At 38.7% G+C, this 22,787-nt stretch overlaps 2 protein-coding genes across 3 annotated transcripts in view; both read left to right on the top strand.

Moving 5' to 3' along the window:
* Positions 1-22,787, top strand: part of LOC129742500 (nyctalopin-like) — a 470,518-nt gene that overhangs the window by 29,115 nt on the left and 418,616 nt on the right. The gene's annotated exons all lie outside the window — the stretch shown is intronic.
* On the top strand, positions 15,020-17,041 carry LOC129742905 (uncharacterized). The gene has a single exon (XM_055734847.1). The coding sequence runs from the start codon at positions 15,020-15,022 to the stop codon at positions 17,039-17,041; it is 2,022 nt and encodes a 673-aa protein (XP_055590822.1).

The raw sequence follows: 22,787 nt of genomic DNA, 5'->3' as shown, positions 1-22,787 counted from the left end.
ATGTTTTTCAAATGAAAACTCATTAAACGCAATTGAAATAAATTAACAGAAGAGCAACTAATCTAATAAGTATAAGTAAAATACCATATGGTAGTGACTTGAGTTTTTCTAAATTAAAAAAAGAGAACAGAAACGCTTTGAAAATTTTATTTGGAAGTACCAAACATGTTGTTGCATTAAACATTTCGAGAATAATAGCCCACAATTGATACAAAGAAATCTGAAAATTTTTCGGATTTCGTGATGCAAATCACGTTCACGAAGTAAAAGTTCAGATCACTCTTCCACGCTTGTGGCTTGTGATATAGCTCAGTTGGCAAGTCTGTTGTCTCCTGAGCCGATGTCCGCGAGTTTGAGCCCAAGAGTAAACATCGAACACAGTTGTACCGGATAGTTTTTCAATAACGACTCGCCAACTGCAACGTTGATAAAGTCTCGAATGCCATAAAGATGGTAAAACGACTATAATCGAAACAAAAAAAAAAAAAACTCTTCCACGCTTAAAAATTAGCTTTGCCTTAAGGGGGGAGTAGGGTCTAACGGGTAAAAAAAAACACCATTTTCAAGAATTTTTTTTCTAGAGCTATCGTTCAAACAAATGTATTCAAATTTTTTGAATTACACAAAGCATTGTTAAAAGAACATTTAGTAATTTTTTCGTAGAAAAATATTGAAAAATGAGCCGGTGACGGAGCACTTTTGAGGATGCCTTTTAGAAAACAGGATTTGCGGTGGACACTGTATCTCAGCACAGAATCATCTGAAGTCAAAAAATCAGAGCAAAATATTTTTAATAGATGTTTTTCTGGACCCCAACGAGTTTATTTAACTTAAAAAAAAATTTATGACATTTTTGTGGCTGTTTGAAGTAAAAACTACGATTTTTCACGAAAAAATCCGCCATTTTTTATCTGTAAAATTTTCCCCAAATAAAAAAAAAGAAAATCGTTGGGGTTTGGTATTTTATATGTAGAAAATATGTTCCAAATTTGAATAGAATCGGTGAAGTAGTTTTCAAATGATGATGTCCACTGACTTAAAAAATGTGCTTTCGAGAAAAACACGTTTGAAGCTTCTGCTCTAAAATAATTTATTTTTTCAACTCACACTGAATCGTCGATTCCAGCTCCATAAAATACGTTCCCTGCAGCAATTTCGTTGTCTTAGGTTTCTTTTTCTCAAGTCTCTGTCTTATTCTAGCTTCTTTATTCTGCATCTGAGCTTCTTGTTCGGCCTTGACTATCCAAGAGTTGTCCTCTTGCCTATTATTAGATAAGAGGAGATAAAGGCCTATAATTTCTACAGTTTTGCTTCGATTGATTTGAAAATTTGACACAACATTTTTGAATTGTTTTGCAATAAGAATATAAAAAAAATTGATTTTTTGAAAGTGTAAGACCCTACTCTCCCCTTAAGAAAAAAGTACCGACCCCCTGAAATGATTTTTTTGAGAAAGTGCCAATTTGTAAAAAAAAGGATTTTTTTATTTAACTTTGACTAAGATAATCAAATGGTAGGTACCTACTTTGATATTTTTAGAACCCAACAGCTTTAACAGCTCCACTTGTTTTTCATTTATATTATTTTTTTTTTTTCATTTTACTACAATATTTTAACATTTTAAACATGACAAAAATTTTGTTAGAACTTCCAACTAAAATTTTTGTTTTTTCGTTACGAAGTTTGGTTTTGAAAAAGCCTGCTTTTTCTACCGATTAAACAATGTCAAAAAGTAGTATGATAAAGTTTTCAAATAAAAAGTTGTTGAAATGTGTCACTTTTGGATTGAATGAAATAAAAACGACAATCTGTTTCGTCAGGTTGAAAAACTTCATTCTAAATTGTATTTTGCGGTATTACAAAAAAAAATCCATGCAACTCGTTGCAAATCCAACTCGGCAAGCCTCGTTGAATAAGTTTACATCTCGTGATGGAAAAATCTGCTTTTTGCAACTTCTTGTATAAATAACTATTTTCGAGTCAATAAGTTCTGGTAGTCGAAATCCGCCAACCCTAACTAGCATGCCACGGAGTAATCTAGCTCGGCCAATGAAGAGGTCCCACAAGCACCCCTCCCATTGCTTTAAGGGGACAGGAAAAGTCGGAGGAAATTTTTCGTCTGCCTCGTTTTTCCTTCCCCCTCAGTTACTTTCACTGTTCCTGATCCTCAACATGGACTTCGTCGTTGATGATGTTTCGCGACTCAAGCAACCGTAAATCCTTAAATTGAATTAAATTTGCGCCGACAATAATTCAATTTTTGCCACTCGGTTTTCTTGGAAGAGTTTTGGGCTGATACTTGCTGGGCACTTTTTTTCTGCTCGGCCCGGTTCATCTCTCTGACGACTATTTTTTTTGGTTTGCTTTCCGCTGACAATGATTCATGTTGTTGGAGGTTATGAATTAGAGGAAGTGAGGTGCAAGCGGAAAAACCGCTAAAGATCGTGTAATCACGTCAAAATAATGGGGTGGAAGAAGGTTTCAAGGATTTACGTTATTTCTAACTTGATGTTTTGGTTGAGATTGGAAGAGATGGAAGACAGAATATTTCAAACTTTAAGATACTAATGCCTCCGAAGATTTCTTCTATAATGTGAATGCCAACTTTATTGAGATTTGAGATTTGCAACAAGAAAAACGTAGTCTTCAGTTTCAGCTTTACGTCATATTTCAGAATGTTTATTTTTCCATTGATCAGTTTTTGGATCAATGAACACTATTGTGCCTCAGGTCCAGGATATCATACCATTTCATTCACCTTAAGTTGTAATCTAATCAAACCCCAATTGCTTTTTCACGCATTTGATTGATAACACGAAAAAAGTTAATCATCGACACCAAACACCTTTTTCGCACGTTCTCATGATTGGGTCACGTTCTGGGATGGAGCAACATCGCGAGCAATAAACCGAGAAAACGAGGGAAAAAACAACTCCAATTGAGTTACTGAACAATTTCACACGTTTGAGCACACCGACAAAGCCTAATCACTGGCGAAAAACTCATCTCCGGTGCCAGTTTTTTTTTTCAGACAGTGTTCTACGATTTTCATCGCACCTTCAAACCCCGTAGGTGAACTCTTTTCCATTCTTGACATTCTCGAGAATGTGCGTACCTATACGGCGAAAGAAAAATATTTTCTTCAATTTCCACCCCCTAAGGTAGGCTCAAATCCTTCGCCGAAACACATGCAGAGTTTTCGAGAACTCAAAAACGATAGCTTCCGGTTGAGATGGGGAGCTTTCTATCGTTTTGATGTTGATGTTGTTGTTGATAATGTTCTGAGGAAAACCAAACGAGAGATAAACCCCCGGAAGGAAATGGGCCTAGAAAACAAATCGTGTTTACAATAAATTTCGCGCAATTCTCTTAAGCCATCATCGGTTGCAATAAATTTCAACTCCAAACGGCTCCCCTCCGCTAGGCCGTTTAGAGTCTGCACCTGTAAATCTTAACGAGGCTCGTTCAGTTAAATTCACTGGAAGAAATATGTTCTATGGTGAGTTAGGACGTGTCGAATTCGTACTTAATTTTTCAACAGAAGAGCTCTTCTGTTCGAAGTACTATCATCATTATTTAAATTTTTTTGAAAACAGTAAGAAACAAAATTTTGTCCAACAACTCATGAAAATTAAAAGACCAAACCAAGGTTTCAAAAACTGACAAGAATTGGGAAGCACTTTCAGACTTTTTCCAGAATAGTAAACAGAAAGCTCCAAGTCCCTTAACTCCACGATGCGAATGTTTGTTTTGGCGTATTTGTTAGGATAGAAGAAGATACATACTTGAATAAGCACTTTGAACCACACCACTCAAGTTTATCTTGATACACTTCTTGAACTGTTTGTCAGTCACTCTTTTACTGGTAAGAGAGCGTGTGTATTTTTTCTTTTTTCTTGATATTATTTCGTAATCTTTTCGCCATATCCGTTCTTTCCTCCCACTTCCGATTCATGAAGAAAGATGGACGGCTTTTATGTTGAAGTTGTAGAAAGTTTTATTTTACCCTACGAGGTTTTACGGAGAATTCAGGGGAAAATATTCATTAATAGTTGATTTTCTGTTAAAAATACAATCAAGTTCTACTTGAACATTGCCCGTTCTATTTTTTTTTAATTTATAGAATTTCAAATTATCACTAATTCAATATTATTAATTTTTTCTGGGTCCGCTCAGATATATAGCTTTAAAAACAATTTTCAATCTTTTATTTCTGGAGGAGTATTTCAATCAAAAGTAAGATAATTGGTGACCAGAATTGTAAAAGGAACAAAAACACAAAATAAAGTTTTGTGAATTATCCAGAATTTTTAAAGTCAACGTAAAATTTTCATTGAAAAAATAATAAACGTTAATAAATTATAATTATAAACAATAATTATATTTTTTTTTGTATGCAGGTCAAACTGATTTTTTTTAATATTTATTAAACACGGTGTGTGAAGGTCTTGATGAATGAAAATTAAGTAATTCCTTTTTATGCATGGAATAGAAATTAAGTAATTCCTAACTTATGTATGGCCAAAAAAATTAGGCCAGGTTCCTCCTATGCTGTTTTTTAAAAAAATATATTAGCATTGTTTTATGATTTCAGAAGTGCTTATTCTCTATTTTTTTAAAATATAATTTAATTGAACTTGTTAACTTGAGATTGCCAGGATTTTTTCAGCACGTATCCGGGCCGGACAAATCCTTGTAATTTTATATAAAACCTGGCCTAATCCGAGCATTTTATTCCAAAATTGACAACCAGAAATACAGGCAATATTCGGGAAAATTTTTGTCTTAAAAATTATTCAACAAAAATAAGGAAAGAAAATATTTTTATCAAAACTTTTTGACAGATTGTAAATCGTATTCAAGGCACATGACACAAACTTTTATTGATTATTTGTATAAAATTTGCTGTAAAATCGTTTAAAAAAAACAATCTATTGTTTTTTTTCTGTTTGATTGGCCAAATAAAGTAGATAAATCCAGAAAGTTCCAAATTTTGTATTAAATATTCAGACAGCCTTTGTTTAACTCAACAATGCCATCAATAGTTTTGAAAAATTTCAACATTAATATTAACTATTAATGCAAAGTACACAACCAAAACTAAAAAAAAAGTACTTATTAAAAACCTCTTTGAACCTTTTAATACGGAAATTATAAGAATGATCTGGAACTATATGAATCCAAATTTGAATCAATCGTAATCCATTATCTGTAGCCTTCCCAATAATAATTTTTTTTTATTAAAGAGCTTCCAGATTTCATAATATCTTACCATTTTCCGTTCTTAGTGATTACCAAACTGTGTTGAATGAATTTGATAACCTGCATTCATCAACTCCCATTCAAAATTTTCGTTTCACAACAGGAATAAGAACACATAACACTAGATATTTAAATTTTCTTCGACGCTGCCGATCCTCAACTTCCTTAGGATAGAAAAGGATATCGTTTGTTGAACCAACAAAATATAAGTCCTCATGGCCGTAGGAACGGGGGGTGTTTTGGGGGTCAAACCCCCCCCCCCCCCCCCCATGAGGGTCCAAAAATGTCATGCAAAATGTTCTTCTCTTAACTACGAATTTTAAATTCATAGTAAAATTTCGATAAACGACTCAAGTTAATCAAGAGTAACAATCTCGACTCAGAACTAAGACCAAAACCTCGAAATCTTATCCCAGGTCCACAACTCTACTATAGATTTTCAAAATTTTTCTCACTTGTTGATAGAATCATAAAGACTGTATTCAAAAATAGCTATTAAAAGTTATTCACACAATTAGTTAGTGCACAAATTTTGGGTACAGTCCTTAGTCTCCAATATCGAACTTTAATAAGATTAGACTCACTACATAAGGTTGCTTGATTGCCCGGAATTTGCCCGAAAGTTTTTACTTATTTGCAAATACAAAGCAAAATTTAAATTGCGTGATAACAATTTTGTATTTTGGCGTCCAAAACAATTTTTTTAACAAAGTTTATTCAAAGGCTGATGTGTTTCGATGAAAACAAACTACTTATCGAGTTTTTTTTTCATATTGATTTTAATTGAAGAATTCCTAAATTTGTCCGAATATTGCCCAGATTTTTGGTTGTAAACTTTGAAATCGTGTGCCTGGATTTTGCAAGGATTTTAGATAAAATAGCTCAGATTTTTCCTGTCCGGATAAGTACGGGAAAATATCTGGTGAGCTAAGGTTTGAAAAATTTCCGTTGCTCTGGTACCATTATTTAACAAAATTCTAAATTTGATGGCCGTGACCGGATTGTGGAAACTGAATCCAGTTTATAGTTTTTGATTTTCAGATTGGTTCATCATTGGAACGAAATCATGTTTCGAATCTTGGTTTTGCAATTAAAACTAAAATAAGATTCATTTGACATGTCCGAATCTCATAATTCCGGAATATTAAAAAACTATATAAAATAACAAATCATTTTTTAAATTTGGATTTGAAATTTTTACCCATAATGCTTATGCCGAATTGAAACTTTCAAAATTCCATAATGGTGATCCAGAAATAAAATATAAGAGTTTCATCATTCGGAATTTTCAGTCAGGATAGGAATTCAAAATTTGTATTCAGGTTCAAAATGCAGAATTCAGATTCGGAATTAAAATCCAAAAGATCTTAACTCATGTTCTAAATTGCGTTCCTTCAAAAATCTAAGTATCAATGTTTCACAGCATTTCAACAATGAAATAAATGATTGATGATAATTTAATGTTGATAAAATAACTTGTACTTCATCTTTGGGTTCAGAAAATATATTGTATTTGTATTTTAAAAAATTTAAACATTAATCTGAATATATCGAGTTCACAACAGTTAAAGATAAAGATGTTTAGGACCCCAAATAAGTTTCTTTTTCAAATAAAGCCTTCAAGATCCCTCATTTATTTTTTAAAAATTCAAAAAAAAATATCTCATAAAGACTTTTTTTTTCGAAAGTAATGATTTGAAATGAATAACTATTAATATATAAGAAATTAAACTCGAATAATGAGATATTTTAAGTATCACTTTTTTCACTATTGTATGTATTTTTCAAGCAAAAATGTTCTAGGAAAAATTTTGTCACATAAACCCCCCCTATGAGGCAGTTTTTCTTACGGCCCTGTAAGTCCTTGCCAATGAATTAACTGAAATCAATTCTCGATCGATTTTCAAGTCAAACTGCTTTAAATTGAGTCATAAATTATTCTATTAATTTAAGTTTTACTTTTTGTATAAATTTAATTTTTTTTTTCTTAAACATGAATCTCTTAAAAGGAAATCTTTTTCTATTGATATTCATAGTGTGGATTAGTTCAATGTATCTGCGCATTTCCCACGGCTTCAAAGTTTTGTGAATTATTTAAGAAATTTTGAAAGTAATAAGAAGCTTATATGTAGGGGAGAATGAGGGTTGTAAATCACTGGGGATACTTGATTTTTCAGCTTTATCTCCAAACTAAAATGTCTTACATAGATCAATTGCTCTAGAAAAATTTACGAAATCGAAAAAAACAACGAATCTGTTATCTCAAAAAAAAAAAAAAAATTTCTAATTAATTGAATTTTGTTTAAGACATCTATATGTGACTTGAAGATCTATTTATCATTTTTAAATGTTCCCACACAATAAAGTTATAATAAAAATTTTCATTCCATTATGTTCATCGTTAGAGTCTGGGCTCTAGGAAGAACCGCTGCCTCCAAATCCCCCCCCCCCCCCCCCGTGATATTTATCGCTTAAGCAACGCATTGATAAAATAAACTAATAAAAAATAAATAGTCGGAATTATTGGATTACTTACTAATAATTTCTTCAACATTAAGCATTAGTTTTTTAAATTCAATAGGTACTTTTGAAAATAAGCCTCGAAATTTATATACTGGTAAGCTTTAGGTTAACAAAAAATTCGGGCTGAATCCGGGAGAATTCGGTCAAACCCAAAAAATTTGAAAAAAAATCGTTAAATCGTATCAGCAGATTTTTCAATCAGGTTAGCTTAGATTAGCTACATTTGTAAAGCTATCATCATTTAGTGACAAAATAGGAACTAAATTTCATCAATGGTAGAATTTTTTTTTATTTGCTCAAGAATCTGATAGATTCACTTTATCTGGTTTGAGCACTAAATTTGTTTTATTTAAATATGTTTATTTCTTTAAAAATTAATTCTATCAAAAAAGTTAAATCTACAAAACTCTTGAGTATATTAAAAAAGTCGCTTTTTGGTAAAAAAAAATCAAATTTTAGAAACTAAAATTTTGACTAGAATCTGATTTTTGCAACAAGGATCATATTTAAGATTTTCGTTTGAATTTTAGTTCTTGAAAAAAAAAATGGAATATAAATAATATTCAACAATACACCAAAAAAATTTGAAATTCACTGCGGATTTCTTTCATTAAAGTCACATGTTTCTTTTTCAGCAAATAATGTTTAGAAAAAACAAATTGCTTTACTAAAATTTTGCGGAAATTTTTTTCAATCAGTTTTTTTAATAAAAAGAAAAGCAAAATTACCTCCAATTCCACTTCAAACCTTCATTTTTAGCAGCATTGTAAATACAATTATTTTTTTTGAATAACAATTTTAATATTGAAATTGAATTAAATATTGTTAATCTGCGATCCGTTGCGATTTGAATTCCTCAATTAAGCTTATGATTTAATTTATAGTCATCTTGGTGATTACCTCATTAGACTCATTTACACGAGTTTAAAATTAAAAAAAAAATCGTGAACTTTTGGCTGACCTATATTTTAATGAAAAATCAAGCGCTGAATCCAAAAATGAAATTTAAAAAATCCCAAAAAAAAAAAGTTTTGAGCTATGCTCAAAATATGAAATTTTGCAGAGATTAAATAAGTACTAGTACTCAGATTCAAATATCTTGGAATACATAACATAAATTTAAATCTGTTTTTTGCATATTCATTATCATTAATGATCCCGCGCCGATCCTCCGGTGCATAGGGCCGTGGTAAAAGACCTCCACTGTTGACGATCCGGAGCCAGCGTTTTCACCTGGTCCCAGTCAAGATTCTCGTCGACAGTTCGGATTTCAGCGGCTAGGCTTCGCCGCCACGAATTTCTGGGTCTGCCTCTTCTTCGATGACTTTCTGGATTCCAATCTAGCGCCTCTCTGCAAATCTCGTTTTCATCTCTTCGCAGCGTGTGCCCAATCCATCTCCACTTACGTTCCCGAATTTCGATTTCTAGCGCCTTTTGATGACACCGGCGATGTAGTTCCTCATTCGAGATCCAGTTGCCTGGCCACCAAGCGCGGATGATATTCCGCAGGCAGCGGTTTACAAATACTTGCAGTTTTCGCGTCGTTACCGCATATGTGCACCAAGTTTCGCACCCGTACAGCAATACGGATTTGACGTTTGAGTTGAAGATTCGGATTTTTGTTCGTAGAGAGATCTGCCGTGACCGCCAGATGTTTCGGAGACTCGCAAACGCAAATCGGGCCTTTCTGATCCGTGTTTCGATGTCTTTTCTGGTACCACCATCAGGCGTAATCTGGCTACCAAGATACTGGAAGCACTCCACTTTCTCAACTCGTTGCCCAGCTACCATGAAACTGGAGGGATTTCCTGTGTTGATCTCCATCGACTTGGTCTTTCCGACATTGACTTTGAGACCTGCTGCCTTGGAACTTTCGGTGAGGTCGTCGAGTTTGCTCTGTATATCTGGTTGTGTTTGGACGAGCAAAACAATATCGTCAGCCAGGTCAAGGTCGTTCAGTTGCTCCATTGTTGAAGGATTCTACGGCAATCCTCGGTTCGGTGCACAGTCAATCGATCCAATCAGAATCTCATCCATTACGATTAGAAAAAATAGCGGTGATAGAATACATCCTTGTCTCACTCCAGCAGTTACCGGGATTGGTTCAGACAAGACACCGTCGTGCAAGACCTTGCACGAAAATGCCTCATACTGTGCTTCGATGAGATGGACTAGTTTCTCTGGGACCCCTCGTCGCCTTAGAGCCGCCCAGATGTTTTCATGGTTAAGTCGGTCGAATACTTTTTCGAAATCAACGAACACCAGCAGAAGAGAGTCCTGGAATTCGTTGATTTGTTCCAGTATGATTCGTAGCGTTGTGATGTGGTCCACACATGATCGTCGAGATCGGAATCCAGCTTGTTGCCGTCGGAGTGTAGCGTCTATTTTCTCCTGGATCCTGTTCAGAATCACTTTGCAGAGTACTTTGAGGGTTGTACAGATCAACGTTATGCCTCGCCAGTTACCGCACTCTGTCAGGTCTCCTTTCTTCGGGACCTTTACGAGGATACCCTGCATCCAGTCGGCCGGGAATGTTGCAGTATCCCAGATGTCAGCAAAAAGACGGTGCAACATTTGTGCTGATAGGGCAGGGTCGGCTTTCAGCATTTCAGCAGGGATGCAATCGATCCCAGGTGCTTTGTTGGATTTCATGTTTTTGATTGCCGCTTCTATTTCAGCCAGCGAAGGCGCTTCCTAGTTGACGCCATTTATGCGACTTACTGTTGGCGCTTCGAGCTGCAGATTCTGTTGGCCATCGCTATTCGTGACTCAGAAGAGTTGTTCGAAGTGCTCAGTCCATCGTTTGAGCTGATCTGTTCGATGGGTCAATAACTGACCTGCTCGGTCTTTTAGCGGCATTCTTGCATTAGTCCTTGCACCACTGAGGCGGCGAGAAATGTCATAAAGTAATCGGATATCTCCATTGGCGGCGGCTCTTTCTCCCTCTTCGGCTAGGGAGTTTGTCCAGGCTCTCTTGTCTCGTCTACAAGCTCGTTTAACTGCCTTTTCCAGCTCCGCATATCGTAAGCGGGCGGCTGCTTTGGCTGACCCGGTACATGCCTGCTCAATTCCGACTTTCGCCTTTCTCCGATCATCGACCATCCTCCAAGTTTCATCCGACATCCATTCACTCCTTCTTCCACAAACTTTACCGAGAGTACCATGGCTCGTCGTGATAAAGGCATTCTTGATTCCATACCACTGTTCTTCGACTGTTCCGTCTGTCGGCAGCTCCGAGGCTCGGGATTCTAGCTGTTCAACGTATGCCCTTTTCACCTCTGGATTCTCCAACCGGCGGACGTCGTATCGACACCCGACTTTCTCCTCGCGCCGTTGGACACGTGCAACTCTCAGTCGTATCTCGCCAAGGACGAGGTGATGGTCAGATGCAATGTCTGCGCTTCGCTTGTTGCGGACATCAAGAAAGCTCCTTCTCCATTTTCGGCTGATGCAGATGTGGTCAATTTGATCTTCTGTTCGGCCATCTCGGGATACCCAAGTGACCTTATGTGCTGGTCGATGGGGGAAGAGCGATCCACCGATCACCATGTTGTTGTTGCCACTAAATTCTACAAACAGCTCTCCGATTTCGCTCATCTGTCCTAGGCCATGGCGCCCCATGATGCGCTCAAGGTCCTGATTGTCGGAGCCAATCTTTGCGTTGAAGTCGCCCAAATGGATTTGAATGTCACCCTTCGGAATTCTCTCAACCACGCTGTTCAGTTGACTGTAAAACTGCTCTTTCTCCTGCAAGTCGGCAACGTCAGTTGGCGCATAACACTGGACCATTGTAAGGTTTCTAACCCGTGTTCTAAATCTGGCTACGATTATTCTTTCGTTTATCGGTTCCCATCTAATGAGGGCCGCGTAGGCCTGCGGGCTTAACAGGAAACCAACTCCTCGTTCCCGTGTAGCATGTTCTCCTCGTATGCCAGAGTAAAGCAGGACTTGCCCGGATTGTGTCTTGTGTTCTCCAGTATTAGGCCAACGGACTTCGCTCAGTCCCAGAATTTCAAGCTTGAGGCGGCTAGCCTCTCTAGCAAGTTGTTCCAGTTTGCCTTGTTGGGCAAGGGTTAAAACATTCCAAGTTCCAATTCGTGTCCGTGTTTTCATGCTTAAAGTCGTCGCCAAAGTTCCAGGTCGGTCATTTCTTTCGGATTCCGTAACAATTTCAAATCGGGAGCAGTAGGTTGTTAGCCTAAAGTCCCTATCCCGCGATGGGGCTGCCATCTTGGACTTAGCTGGCGGGAGCCGCATTTCATAAATTCAGCCGCTTGCTGCAAGACAGACGCTGTTTGAGCCGCCCCTGACCTGGAGAACAGACGCTCGGTTGTTGTTGCACGCCGCCCCTGACCTGGGGAACAGACGCGTGCGGCCACCTTCTCAGTCTGCATGCGACCAAAGCATCCACCGGGGTTGGGTACCCGATCTCCGCTTAGGTTACTCGCACCCCAGCCGGCACCGCGGGGAAGTAGAGATAGGAGTTGTGAATAAGAGGTGATATGACCACTATGGGGTCTCGTGTTGCACATTATCCACCGTTTACCAGTTTTTGCATATTGAAGGTGAATAAATTTGCTTTCAATCATCTCAACTTCATGTTTGCGTCTGGTCAACAGTATTGTTGATATTAAAGGCATAAAAGTAATTTTTAGCATTTTTGAATAATTTAACGAACCATGGTGTACTTATCATAGAATAGTAAGAATTGAAAATGATTAATCTCTCTCGCTCCGAATCAAAATTAATTATCAGCTTGTTAGCCTTATTTTTGCAACTTTCTCGAGTATCAAGCGGAAATGGGATTTTATGGTATTTTGCTCGAGATTTATACTACTTTATAGATACTTTATGATTTTTTTTTGTTTACCTTGAAATTTCCCGCCACACTCCCCCACACCAAGAAACTTATTTGAGCCCACTGGAAATGGACGCTTCTGTTCCCAGCATGTCGACAGCACAAAAACAATAACAAACGCGAACAAAACTATACTCATGCTGGGAACCAATTTTTTTTCATGTAAGCTAGATGCGAGAGAATGTACGAGAATAAATACTATATTAACGAATACATGTGAATCTCAGTGGAAAAATATCCTTTTAAGAGATTCACAGAACAAAACAAAAATTTACTAGATTATGATTTACTTAAAATAAGGCTATACTAACATTAAACTAAGGCTGTCTTAAAGTTAAATTAAAAAAAAGGTAAAAAAGAAAAAAAAAGAAAATTACGATTACTGATATGATGTTTGATAGTTATCGAACATTAATTCCTTTGAGATAGTGTTTCAATTTGGATTTGAAGGCAAGTCGATTGTTTATATTTTTTAACTCATTAGGCAATGTGTTGTATTTCGTAGGCCCAATGAAGGAAATTCTACATTGACCAAGATTGGTTGTTGATATGCTTCGTTGAAGATGACGCGATTGACGAGTATTGTGCAGTCGTTCTCCGATTGTGAAATTTATGTTCCTATTCGTTGTGGAATGTTTATTATCAAATACAAAAAGAAGGGTTTGCAAATCACATATTTTAAAAACGGGTAAAATATTATGGGATAAATTAGAATAAAGCTGGTTAGTTGGAAACAATAACGGAAGGCTAAATATAATTTTCAAGCAACGATTTTGCAATGTTTGAAGGCGTGTTAGAAGTGATATCGAGGCGCGTCCCCATAGCGCAATCAAGTAATTGAATAGAGAATGTATAAAGGCGTAATAAAATTTTAATAAAATGTGACGCGGTACGAAATGCATAATTCGCCAGAGAATTCCACAAAGGGATGAGATCTTACTCTCCAAATGCATGATATGATTTTTCCAAGATAAGGTTTCATCTATTAGAAGCCCAAGATATTTAAAATTTGTCACTTTCTCAATAACATTGTTAACGATTACTGGATTTCCGTGAGAAGGGACGATTTTTCGTGAAGAATGTATTATCATATATTTTGTTTTTGAGAAATTTAAGGTAAGCAAATTTGCATTGAAATATTTCAAGAGAACTTTAAGATCATCTTTGACTAACGATATGCAAGGGACTGTTTGCTGGATAAAAAAGTGCAGTGTCATCTGCAAAAAGCCTTGGAACACCATGTAGAGGAAGTTTTTGTACATCGTTCACATAAAGTAAGAAAAGCAAAGGGCCAATATTACTGCCTTGAGGGACTCCAGTGTCCATATCTCTTAGTGAACTGAACTGTTACCAATAGAAACGTATTGTTTCCTACCTGTTAAGAAACTACGAATGACATCATTCGCAATTCCCCTAATCCCATAAAATTCAAGTTTACGCAACAGAATATCGTAGTTCAAAGTATCAAACGCCTTCTTCAGATCTAGAAACAAGGCTGTTAGAAAAGGAAGGAAAACATATCGACATTCAAAATGCTTGAACACCCCCAGCGATAAAAAACATCGCACGGCTTGACAGTCATGCCGTCGCGTATGTGTGGTAGTATGTGACTACCGAAACAGCTGACTGAAGCAGCCAGCAGCAGCACAGTTTAGCATAAACCACCGTCGACAGTAAGCCATCTCGCAATAAACCGCCGCGAATTAATCAAGTCGAAAGTAAAGTGTTTCAATATAACGATCCGCGAATTCCCCGACAAGTGTCCGAACCGGTAACGTGATTGGGTGAACGATTCCCCCGAACATTTTGGTCCTTCGAAGCCAGATTCAGGACATTTGTGGAAGCCCCGTGGACCGCGGAATAGTGAAGCTGTTCGAGCTATTGTTCCTGCCTGCTAGCTGAACCATTTTGGACGCAGGATTCGCCATCGCTATTGCTGAGACGACGCCGCGACGCCATCGCAGATTTCGGTGCAATTGAAAATTGCAATCAATCAGCTGGGAGCAGTTTTTTGGAAGCAGATCCAGGAGGAACTGAAAGTTTTTTTGGTTTATTACGAGAACGGTAAAGTGTACGATTGGTGGCTTGATGCATGTGGCCTACCTGAGAGAAATAATAAAGATTTTGCATGTGAGTAAGTCTTGGTTTGTTGCATGTGGTGTGAGCCTTGTACGCTGTAATTTGGTCTCGGATTCTGCCGCTACATTTTCACTTTGCTGTTTTTTATTGGTTGCCTCCCCCTCGCTGCTGTCAATAGGGTTGCCAGTTGTCGGTTTCGTCGCGGTACTGTGGAACGTCGAGTTGATTTATCGGTCAGTGAATTAATATTGAAGTGTAACATATTTGGTGCAGTGTCAGATATTTAAAAGTGTAGCAATGTCTAAAAGTACGCTGAAGGCTTTGCTAAAACGTGAACGGCAGTTATATGTTATTTTTGATGGTACGGATAGATTCATCCAAACCTATCAGATTGATAGTGATCGGTGTCAATTAAGTTCGAGATTGCATGTGATTGATACTGTGTACAGTGAGTTTTTTGAAATACGGAGCAAAATTGAACTTTTGCTGGATGAAGCGGATGAGAAAGAGCAGAAAGATGCTGACAGTGAAGTCAAAGGAGAAATTGCCAAGCAACGTGAAGAGGAAAACGACAAGGTTCTACAACAATTCGATGACCGATACATCGCCATCCGAGGTGACCTCCTTAGACTCCAAGGTGATAAGGATGCCTTAGGTGTGAACACAACCAGCAACAGTCAGAGTCAGTCTGCGTCAGGAAATACTTCGAGAGTAAAGCTACCAGAGATACGTTTGCCGTCCTTCAGTGGAAAAATAAGAGAGTGGATTACATTCCGGGATTCCTTCCGAAGCCTTATCCATGACAACGAGCATCTGACGGCTATGGATAAGTTTACATACCTACGTTCCTCTCTACAGGGTGATGCACTGAAGGAAATCAACAACATAGAGCTTTCAGAGGCAAACTACGATGTCGCCTGGAAAACTTTACAAGTTCGCTATGAAAATAAGAAGCTGATTGTGAAGGCTCATCTCGACGCTCTTTTCGCCCTCGAACCGCTTAAAAAGGAGAATTACGACGGTCTGAACTTCCTCATCAGCGAGTTCGAGAAAAACTTGATGATGTTGCAGAAAATCGGAGAGCCAACGGAGTCTTGGAGCACAATATTAGTCTACATGTTGTGTTCTAGGCTAGATTCTGCAACATTGCGCCAATGGGAGACGCATTACGGGTCTAAGGAGGTCCCAACGTACGAAGAGCTGCTTCTGTTCTTGCAAGGTCATTGCTCTGTTCTCCAATCAATCACCTCTGCAAGAAATCCACCATCCGAAGCCCGTCAGACGAGATCAGCAGTTTGTAATACAACCATCAGATCAGTTTCACGTTGTCCGTTCTGTGCAGATCCATGGCACTCACCGTTCCAGTGTGGCAAATTTCAACGGATGAAGGTTCCCGAGCGAATGGATGCTGCCATTCGCAACAAGTTGTGTCGGAATTGTTTGATGCCAGGCCACTTCTACCGAAATTGTGAACGAGGTTCTTGCCATCATTGTCAGCAGAAGCACCACAGTATGTTACATTCCAGATCCTCCGTTCCACAGCCGCAGTTTTCGGCGCAATACCGACAGCAGAATCAAACGCGTTCGGCGCAACAAATACCGTTTCAACCGCAACCGCAGCCAATAAATCAACAGCAACAACACAACTCAAGACCAATACAGCATGCGCACACCACTACACAGCATGCACAAACCCACTCACACAACACAAACACAAATCCAGACAACGCACAAGCCACCACAAGTCAGAATTACGTAGCACTTCCGTTTACACCGTCTCGTAATATTTTACTGTCCACGGCGATGATCCGAATCAAGGATCGTTTTGGAAATACACTTCTGGCACGTGCGCTGCTAGATTCGTGTTCTCAGCATTGTTTGATGACACGTGAATTCTCTCGACGGCTTAAGTTCCATGAAACTCCAACGTTTTTGTCGGTGCAAGGCATCGGCTCTTCTCAAATGGTTTCTACGAAGTTAGTTTCTGCAGAAGTTGGTTCCAGATCCCCCAGAATTTCACAGTTTAAAGAATGGATGCAATTTTTTGTACTGCCAAGGTTGACAGTTGATCTGCCTACTGCTGCTTTTGATCCTTCGATCCTTACGCTGCCGAGTTCGGCCTGTTTAGCAGATCCTGGGTTTTATGAGTCTGGTCCAATTGATGTTATAATTGGAGCCGAATTTTATATGGATTTACTGTCAGATGGAAGAATGAAGCCGTTAGAGAACGGACCCACATTACAGAATACAGTTTTCGGATGGATTGTGTCTGGTAGATTGCCCAATAATCAAAATTCAGTTTCTCAGTCAGAAGTTTAAGTCTGTTCAGTCGGTGACATACAGGATCAGCTTACACGTTTTTGGGAGCTCGAAACATGTCATGTTCGCAGCATTCAGTCGATTGAAGAGTCAGCTTGTGAAGAGATTTTTAAGAATACTACTGTCAGAGATGAGTCAGGAAGATTTGTTGTAACGTTGCCCAAAAAAGAAGGTTTTTTGAATCGGATTGGAGATTCTAAACTTATCGCCACGAAACGGTTTTTGAGTTTGGAGACACGATTATCAATGGATTCTGAATTGAAAAGGTTGTATTCTGAATTTATTCATGAGTATCAGAGTCTTGGTCATATGTCAGAAGTTATCGACAGCTCAAGTCAGTTAAATGAAGTTTGCTACTATTTGCCGCATCACGCAGTTCTTAAGCCCGAAAGTACCACGACAAAGTTACGGGTGGTTTTCGACGCTTCCTGTAAGTCGTCGACAGGAGTCTCTTTGAATGATGCGCTTATGGTTGGCCCGGTTGTACAAGATGAGCTGATCGATATTGTTTTGCGATTCAGATTGTGTCAGTTTGCGATTGTGGCAGATATTGCCAAAATGTACCGTATGATCCAAATTCAGAAATCAGACCAAAAATTGCAGAGAATTCTTTGGCGAGACTCCACCGATCAACCCCTTCGCACTTACGAGTTGTTAACAGTAACCTACGGAACAGCGTCAGCGCCTTACTTGGCAACAAAGTGTTTGCAAGTCCTAGCCGATCAGGGTTCTAAAACTCATCCCTTAGCGACGAAGATTTTGAGTCGTTGTTTCTACGTCGATGATATGCTTGCTGGAGTTGACAGTATCGAAGAAGGTGTTCAGTTAGTCAAAGAAATGTCAGAATTAATGGACTCAGCAGGTATGTCCTTGCGAAAATACGTTTCGAACAGCTCAGAAATACTCTTAGAAATCCCTGAAAATCTTCGAGATGAACGTTCGGTTTTGGAGCTTGATTCATCAAGCTCGACGGTGAAAACTTTGGGATTGTTATGGGAACCAGAGTCAGATGTTTTTCGGTTTAGTACCCCAAGTTGGAAGAGTTCAGCACCCATTACGAAAAGGTCAATTTTGTCAGATGTTTCCAAGTTATTTGATCCATTGGGATTAGTCGGTCCTGTGATTATTCAGGCAAAAATTTTCGTTCAAGAACTTTGGAAACTACAATGTGGATGGGATGACGAACTTACCGAAGATTTGAAAAGCGCTTGGGATGAATACAGAAGAAATTTGATTGGGTTAGATAATGTGTCAGTACCACGATGGGTGGGTGTCAGTAAAACAGTCAGGTCATTACAAATTCATGGATTTTGTGATGCGTCAGAGAAGGCCTATGGGGCCTGTATTTATGTCAGAACTGTGTCAGAATCGGGAGAAACTGTTGTTCACTTGATGACCTCAAAATCACGAGTTGCCCCTCTAGAGAATCTCCAGAAAAAGAAGAAACGTCAGTCAATTCCAAGGTTAGAGCTATCGTCTGCATTACTGCTTGCTCACCTGTTTGAGAAGCTCGTGAAAGGCACGGAGCTGTCTTCTTTCAAATCTTTTTTCTGGACAGATTCGATGATAGTTAAATGTTGGCTTGCGTCTTCACCGTCGAGATGGACTAATTTTGTGGCAAATCGTGTGTCTGAAATCCAGCACATTACACGGTCGGGCGTGTGGAGTCATGTCGCAGGCACAGAAAACCCAGCGGATATCATATCGCGAGGAATGACCCCCGCTCAGTTACAGTATCAGTCTCTTTGGTTTCATGGTCCCAATTGGTTACGACTGGAGGAATCGCATTGGCCTCAACCTCAACAAGTTTGCCCAGAAATACCCAGTTCCTTGCTCGAAGAGAGAGGAGCTGTCACTGCCGTCACTGATTCTTTGACAACCAATGAGATATTTGAATTGAGAGCCTCACTTGTAGATTCAATTCGGTTGACCGCGTACTTTTTGCGATTTCGTTTCAATGCGCAAAAGTGTAACAACAGTAACAGAAAAGTCGGATATTTGTCAGCATCAGAGTTAGAAGAAGCCCTTCAGTGCTTAGTCAGATTGTCCCAAAAAGAAAGTTTTCCGAAAGAATATGCAGATTTGTCGAATAACCGTCAGATTTCAGTCAGTTCAAAGTTGCTGTCTCTCAATCCACGCATGATGAATGGAATAATTTGTGTCGGTGGTCGATTAGAGAATGCAGCAATCTCTGAAACTAGAAAACATCCGTTTATCTTGGACTATAAACATCCGCTTACTAGATCAGTCATGTTGTATTACCATCAGAAGTTGTTTCACGCTGGACAGCAGCTGTTGATCGCAACAGTTCGTCAAAAGTTTTGGCCAATTCATGCAGGCAGTTTGGCTCGGTCAGTAATCCATAATTGCGTACGTTGTTTTCGTGCTAGACCCAAAATTCAAGAACAGCTTATGGCTGATTTACCCCCGGAAAGAGTGACTCAAAACCCAGTTTTTCAACGTGTGGGAGTAGATTACTGCGGCCCATTCCTTGTCAATTATCCCCAACGTCGATGTCGCCCGGTGAAGGTATTTGTAGCCATTTATGTGTGTCTGGTTACGAAAGCTGTGCATCTTGAAGTTGCGTCAGATTTGTCAACAGATGGCTTTCTTGCCACTTTCAAACGGTTTTGTGGCCGAAGAAGCACGCCAAGTTTGATTATGTGTGATAACGGCAGAAATTTTGTTGGAGCCAAACGGAAACTCGACGAGCTTTCCAAGTTATTCAGCGAGAATAGTTTCCAAGAATCGGTTGTAAAGCACTCAGCAAACCAGGGGATAGAATTTAAGTTTATCCCAGCTCGATCACCCAATTTTGGTGGACTTTGGGAGTCAGCAGTGAAGTCGTTCAAATCACTTTTGAAGCGCACTATTGGTACACGCACGTTGGGTCTAGAAGAACTGCAGACTGTCGTTGTACAAATTGAGGCAGTTCTAAATTCACGTCCGCTCACTCCGTGTAGTAACGATCCAAACGATTTCGAAGTGCTTACTCCTGGTCATTTTTTGGTTCAAAAATCGCTCACTGCTCCCCCAGAACAGAACTGGGAAGATGTACCAGACAATCGTTTAAATGTATTGCACAGAATGGAAAAAACAGCCCAACAAATTTGGAAAAGATGGTCAACTCAATACTTGTCTGATCTGCATAACAGAACGAAATGGTCAAAACAGCGAGATAACATCAAGGTCGGAACGATGGTAGTTCTTAAAGAGGACAATTTACCGCCATTACAGTGGGCAATCGGAAGGGTGTCTGAAATTCACCCTGGGTCAGATGGTAATGTCAGAGTTGTAACTGTTCGAACGCAATCTGGAAGTTACCAAAGAGGCATTTCGAAGATATGCATCTTACCAATTCGTGACAACGATGTCACATCAGAGAAAGAATAACAGAGTTAAATTTTGTCAGATTTGGGTTTCTATTTCAATTCTTAAGAATGTACAATTTTATGTCCGATATAAAACACCTGAGCATGCTGCATGTAGTTTAAGTCAGAAGTATTCCGTCAGATGTATTGTCAGTCAGTAACTATGTCAGAATGAAACATAAGGTTTCACTAACAGAGGCGTTAAGCGCCAGCACAGCATTGTGCACGTTCAAATTGAATTTGTGTCCAAATGGGACTAACAGCGGCGTTAAGCGCCAGCACAATTTAGTGCACGTTTTCGGGCAGAATTATTCCCCCTAAGATGCAGAGCGCATATCACCTAGCAAGGTTGATAGGTACCATCAACCTTCTCGTCCAGGCATAGCAGTAATCGACAGGCTTGGCCAGCATTGTCGATCGCAGCTTAAAACCAAGCACACTGGACCAGATTGGAAACCGTCAAAATCATCAGCGAGGAAGGACTCCAGGCGACGGAGGAATCAGCGGAGGCCTAGTGGCCTCCGCGCCAGGCAAGTTCCTTTCATGTTTGCACTTCGACGGTTTAAAAAGCGCTCTTCATCCTAACAGGTCACTCTGGTATTTTCACCGCACGTCATCGAATTACATCACACGTCGGTTGCATCGCAGAACACCACCGCAGTTGATCTCTCAGCACTACAAGGGTTGTAAGAAACCGACGATCCAGCAGCAACAAAACAACGGCAGTAAACATCAGCGCAGCCTAAAACAGTGAAACAAGCAGAAATTAGTTTCATCATTTAAAGAATTTGTTCAAATTCTTCTCACTGGTAACCGTATCCCTACTGCAAGGTCGCAGTCATCGCAGTTCACATCATGCTCATCAGCTGATCTCAAATATGCAGCAGCTAACGGGACATAAAGGATATGATGCAGCATTTGAACACACATAAACTAATACACTTCAGAACTTTTTCACACCCTAGATTAGTTTTCACAATATTATAAGCAGAATTTGCATTTATTTGTATAAAATCAGATCCACCGTAACAGAATCGCACTATGATGAAATCAAAACAAACACGAATTATGTTTATATACCGTTAGAGTAAGCGAGATAAATTGAAATGATATTTCAAGGCGGGCGGCATATGTTAGAAAAGGAAGGAAAACATATCGACATTCAAAATGCTTGAACACCCCCAGCGATAAAAAACATCGCACGGCTTGACAGTCATGCCGTCGCGTATGTGTGGTAGTATGTGACTACCGAAACAGCTGACTGAAGCAGCCAGCAGCAGCACAGTTTAGCATAAACCACCGTCGACAGTAAGCCATCTCGCAATAAACCGCCGCGAATTAATCAAGTCGAAAGTAAAGTGTTTCAATATAACGATCCGCGAATTCCCCGACAAGTGTCCGAACCGGTAACGTGATTGGGTGAACGATTCCCCCGAACAAAGGCTCTTACTAGTTTTTTCGAGTCAATATTTTCTGTGATTGTGTCCATTAGTTCACAGGTTGCTATTAAGGTGCTAGACCCTGCTCTAAATCCACATTGTAGATTATAAATGAGGTTGTTCTCCTCCAAAATTTTTTTGATTCTGTTGATTAACATTTTTTCGAACACTTTGTTAAAAACGCTAAAAGTGGAAATCGTATGGTGGTTATTTACGTCAAGGCTGTCTCCTGATTTGAGTATAGGTACCACTCTTGCAATTTTAAGAAAACTAGGATACACTCCTGTCTCAATTATATTGTTGAAGCACTGATGAAGAATTCTAGCGAAATCATTACAGTTATCTTTAATTAGAGAGGTTGAAATTTTGTCATGACCGCAAAATTTTTGATTTTTTAGTGAATTCATTATCAAAATAACTTCATTTTGCTTTCCCGGGTGTAAAAAAATAGAGTTGGAGACACGATCAGTAAAGGCCAACGGATCAGAATCTGGTTCTCTGGGAATATCCTTTGCAAGAACATTACCGATATTAGAAAAATGTTTGTTGAACGCTTCGCAAACTTCGTCGTTTTTCTCAAGGACCACATTCTCTACTTTAAGAATTGTTTGAGTGTCAGTTTTATTTTTCCCCAGGATTTTATTAATGTTTTGCCACACTTTATTATTGGTCGTTTCGTTAAGTAGACTTTCATAATATGATGGTTTGCTCTTCTTTTTACTTTTGTCCACCTTATTAGAAATATGCTTTAGCATATCCTTTAGGTGTGAATCATTTGGGTGGCGTTTTAAGCGTTTAAGATAGTTGTATTTTATTTTGATTAAGGCACAGAGATCGAATGACATCCAAGGGCAACGCTTCTCTTTAATTTTGATTTCTCGGGATATCTTTCTTGTACATTCCAATACCAATCTATTATAAACAGAAGTAATTTTT

The sequence above is a fragment of the Uranotaenia lowii genome, chromosome 2 (genome assembly GCF_029784155.1).
Source record: "Uranotaenia lowii strain MFRU-FL chromosome 2, ASM2978415v1, whole genome shotgun sequence".
In the NCBI taxonomy this organism is placed as follows: Eukaryota; Metazoa; Arthropoda; class Insecta; order Diptera; family Culicidae; genus Uranotaenia; species Uranotaenia lowii.
Note: the sequence above shows the minus strand (reverse complement) of the source record. Positions and strands in the feature narration are given on the sequence as shown.

What these genes read in the sequence shown, in the direction of transcription:
- LOC129742905 (XM_055734847.1), top strand. Translation starts at nt 15,020, where the DNA reads ATGTCTAAAAGTACGCTGAAGGCTTTGCTAAAACGTGAACGGCAGTTA.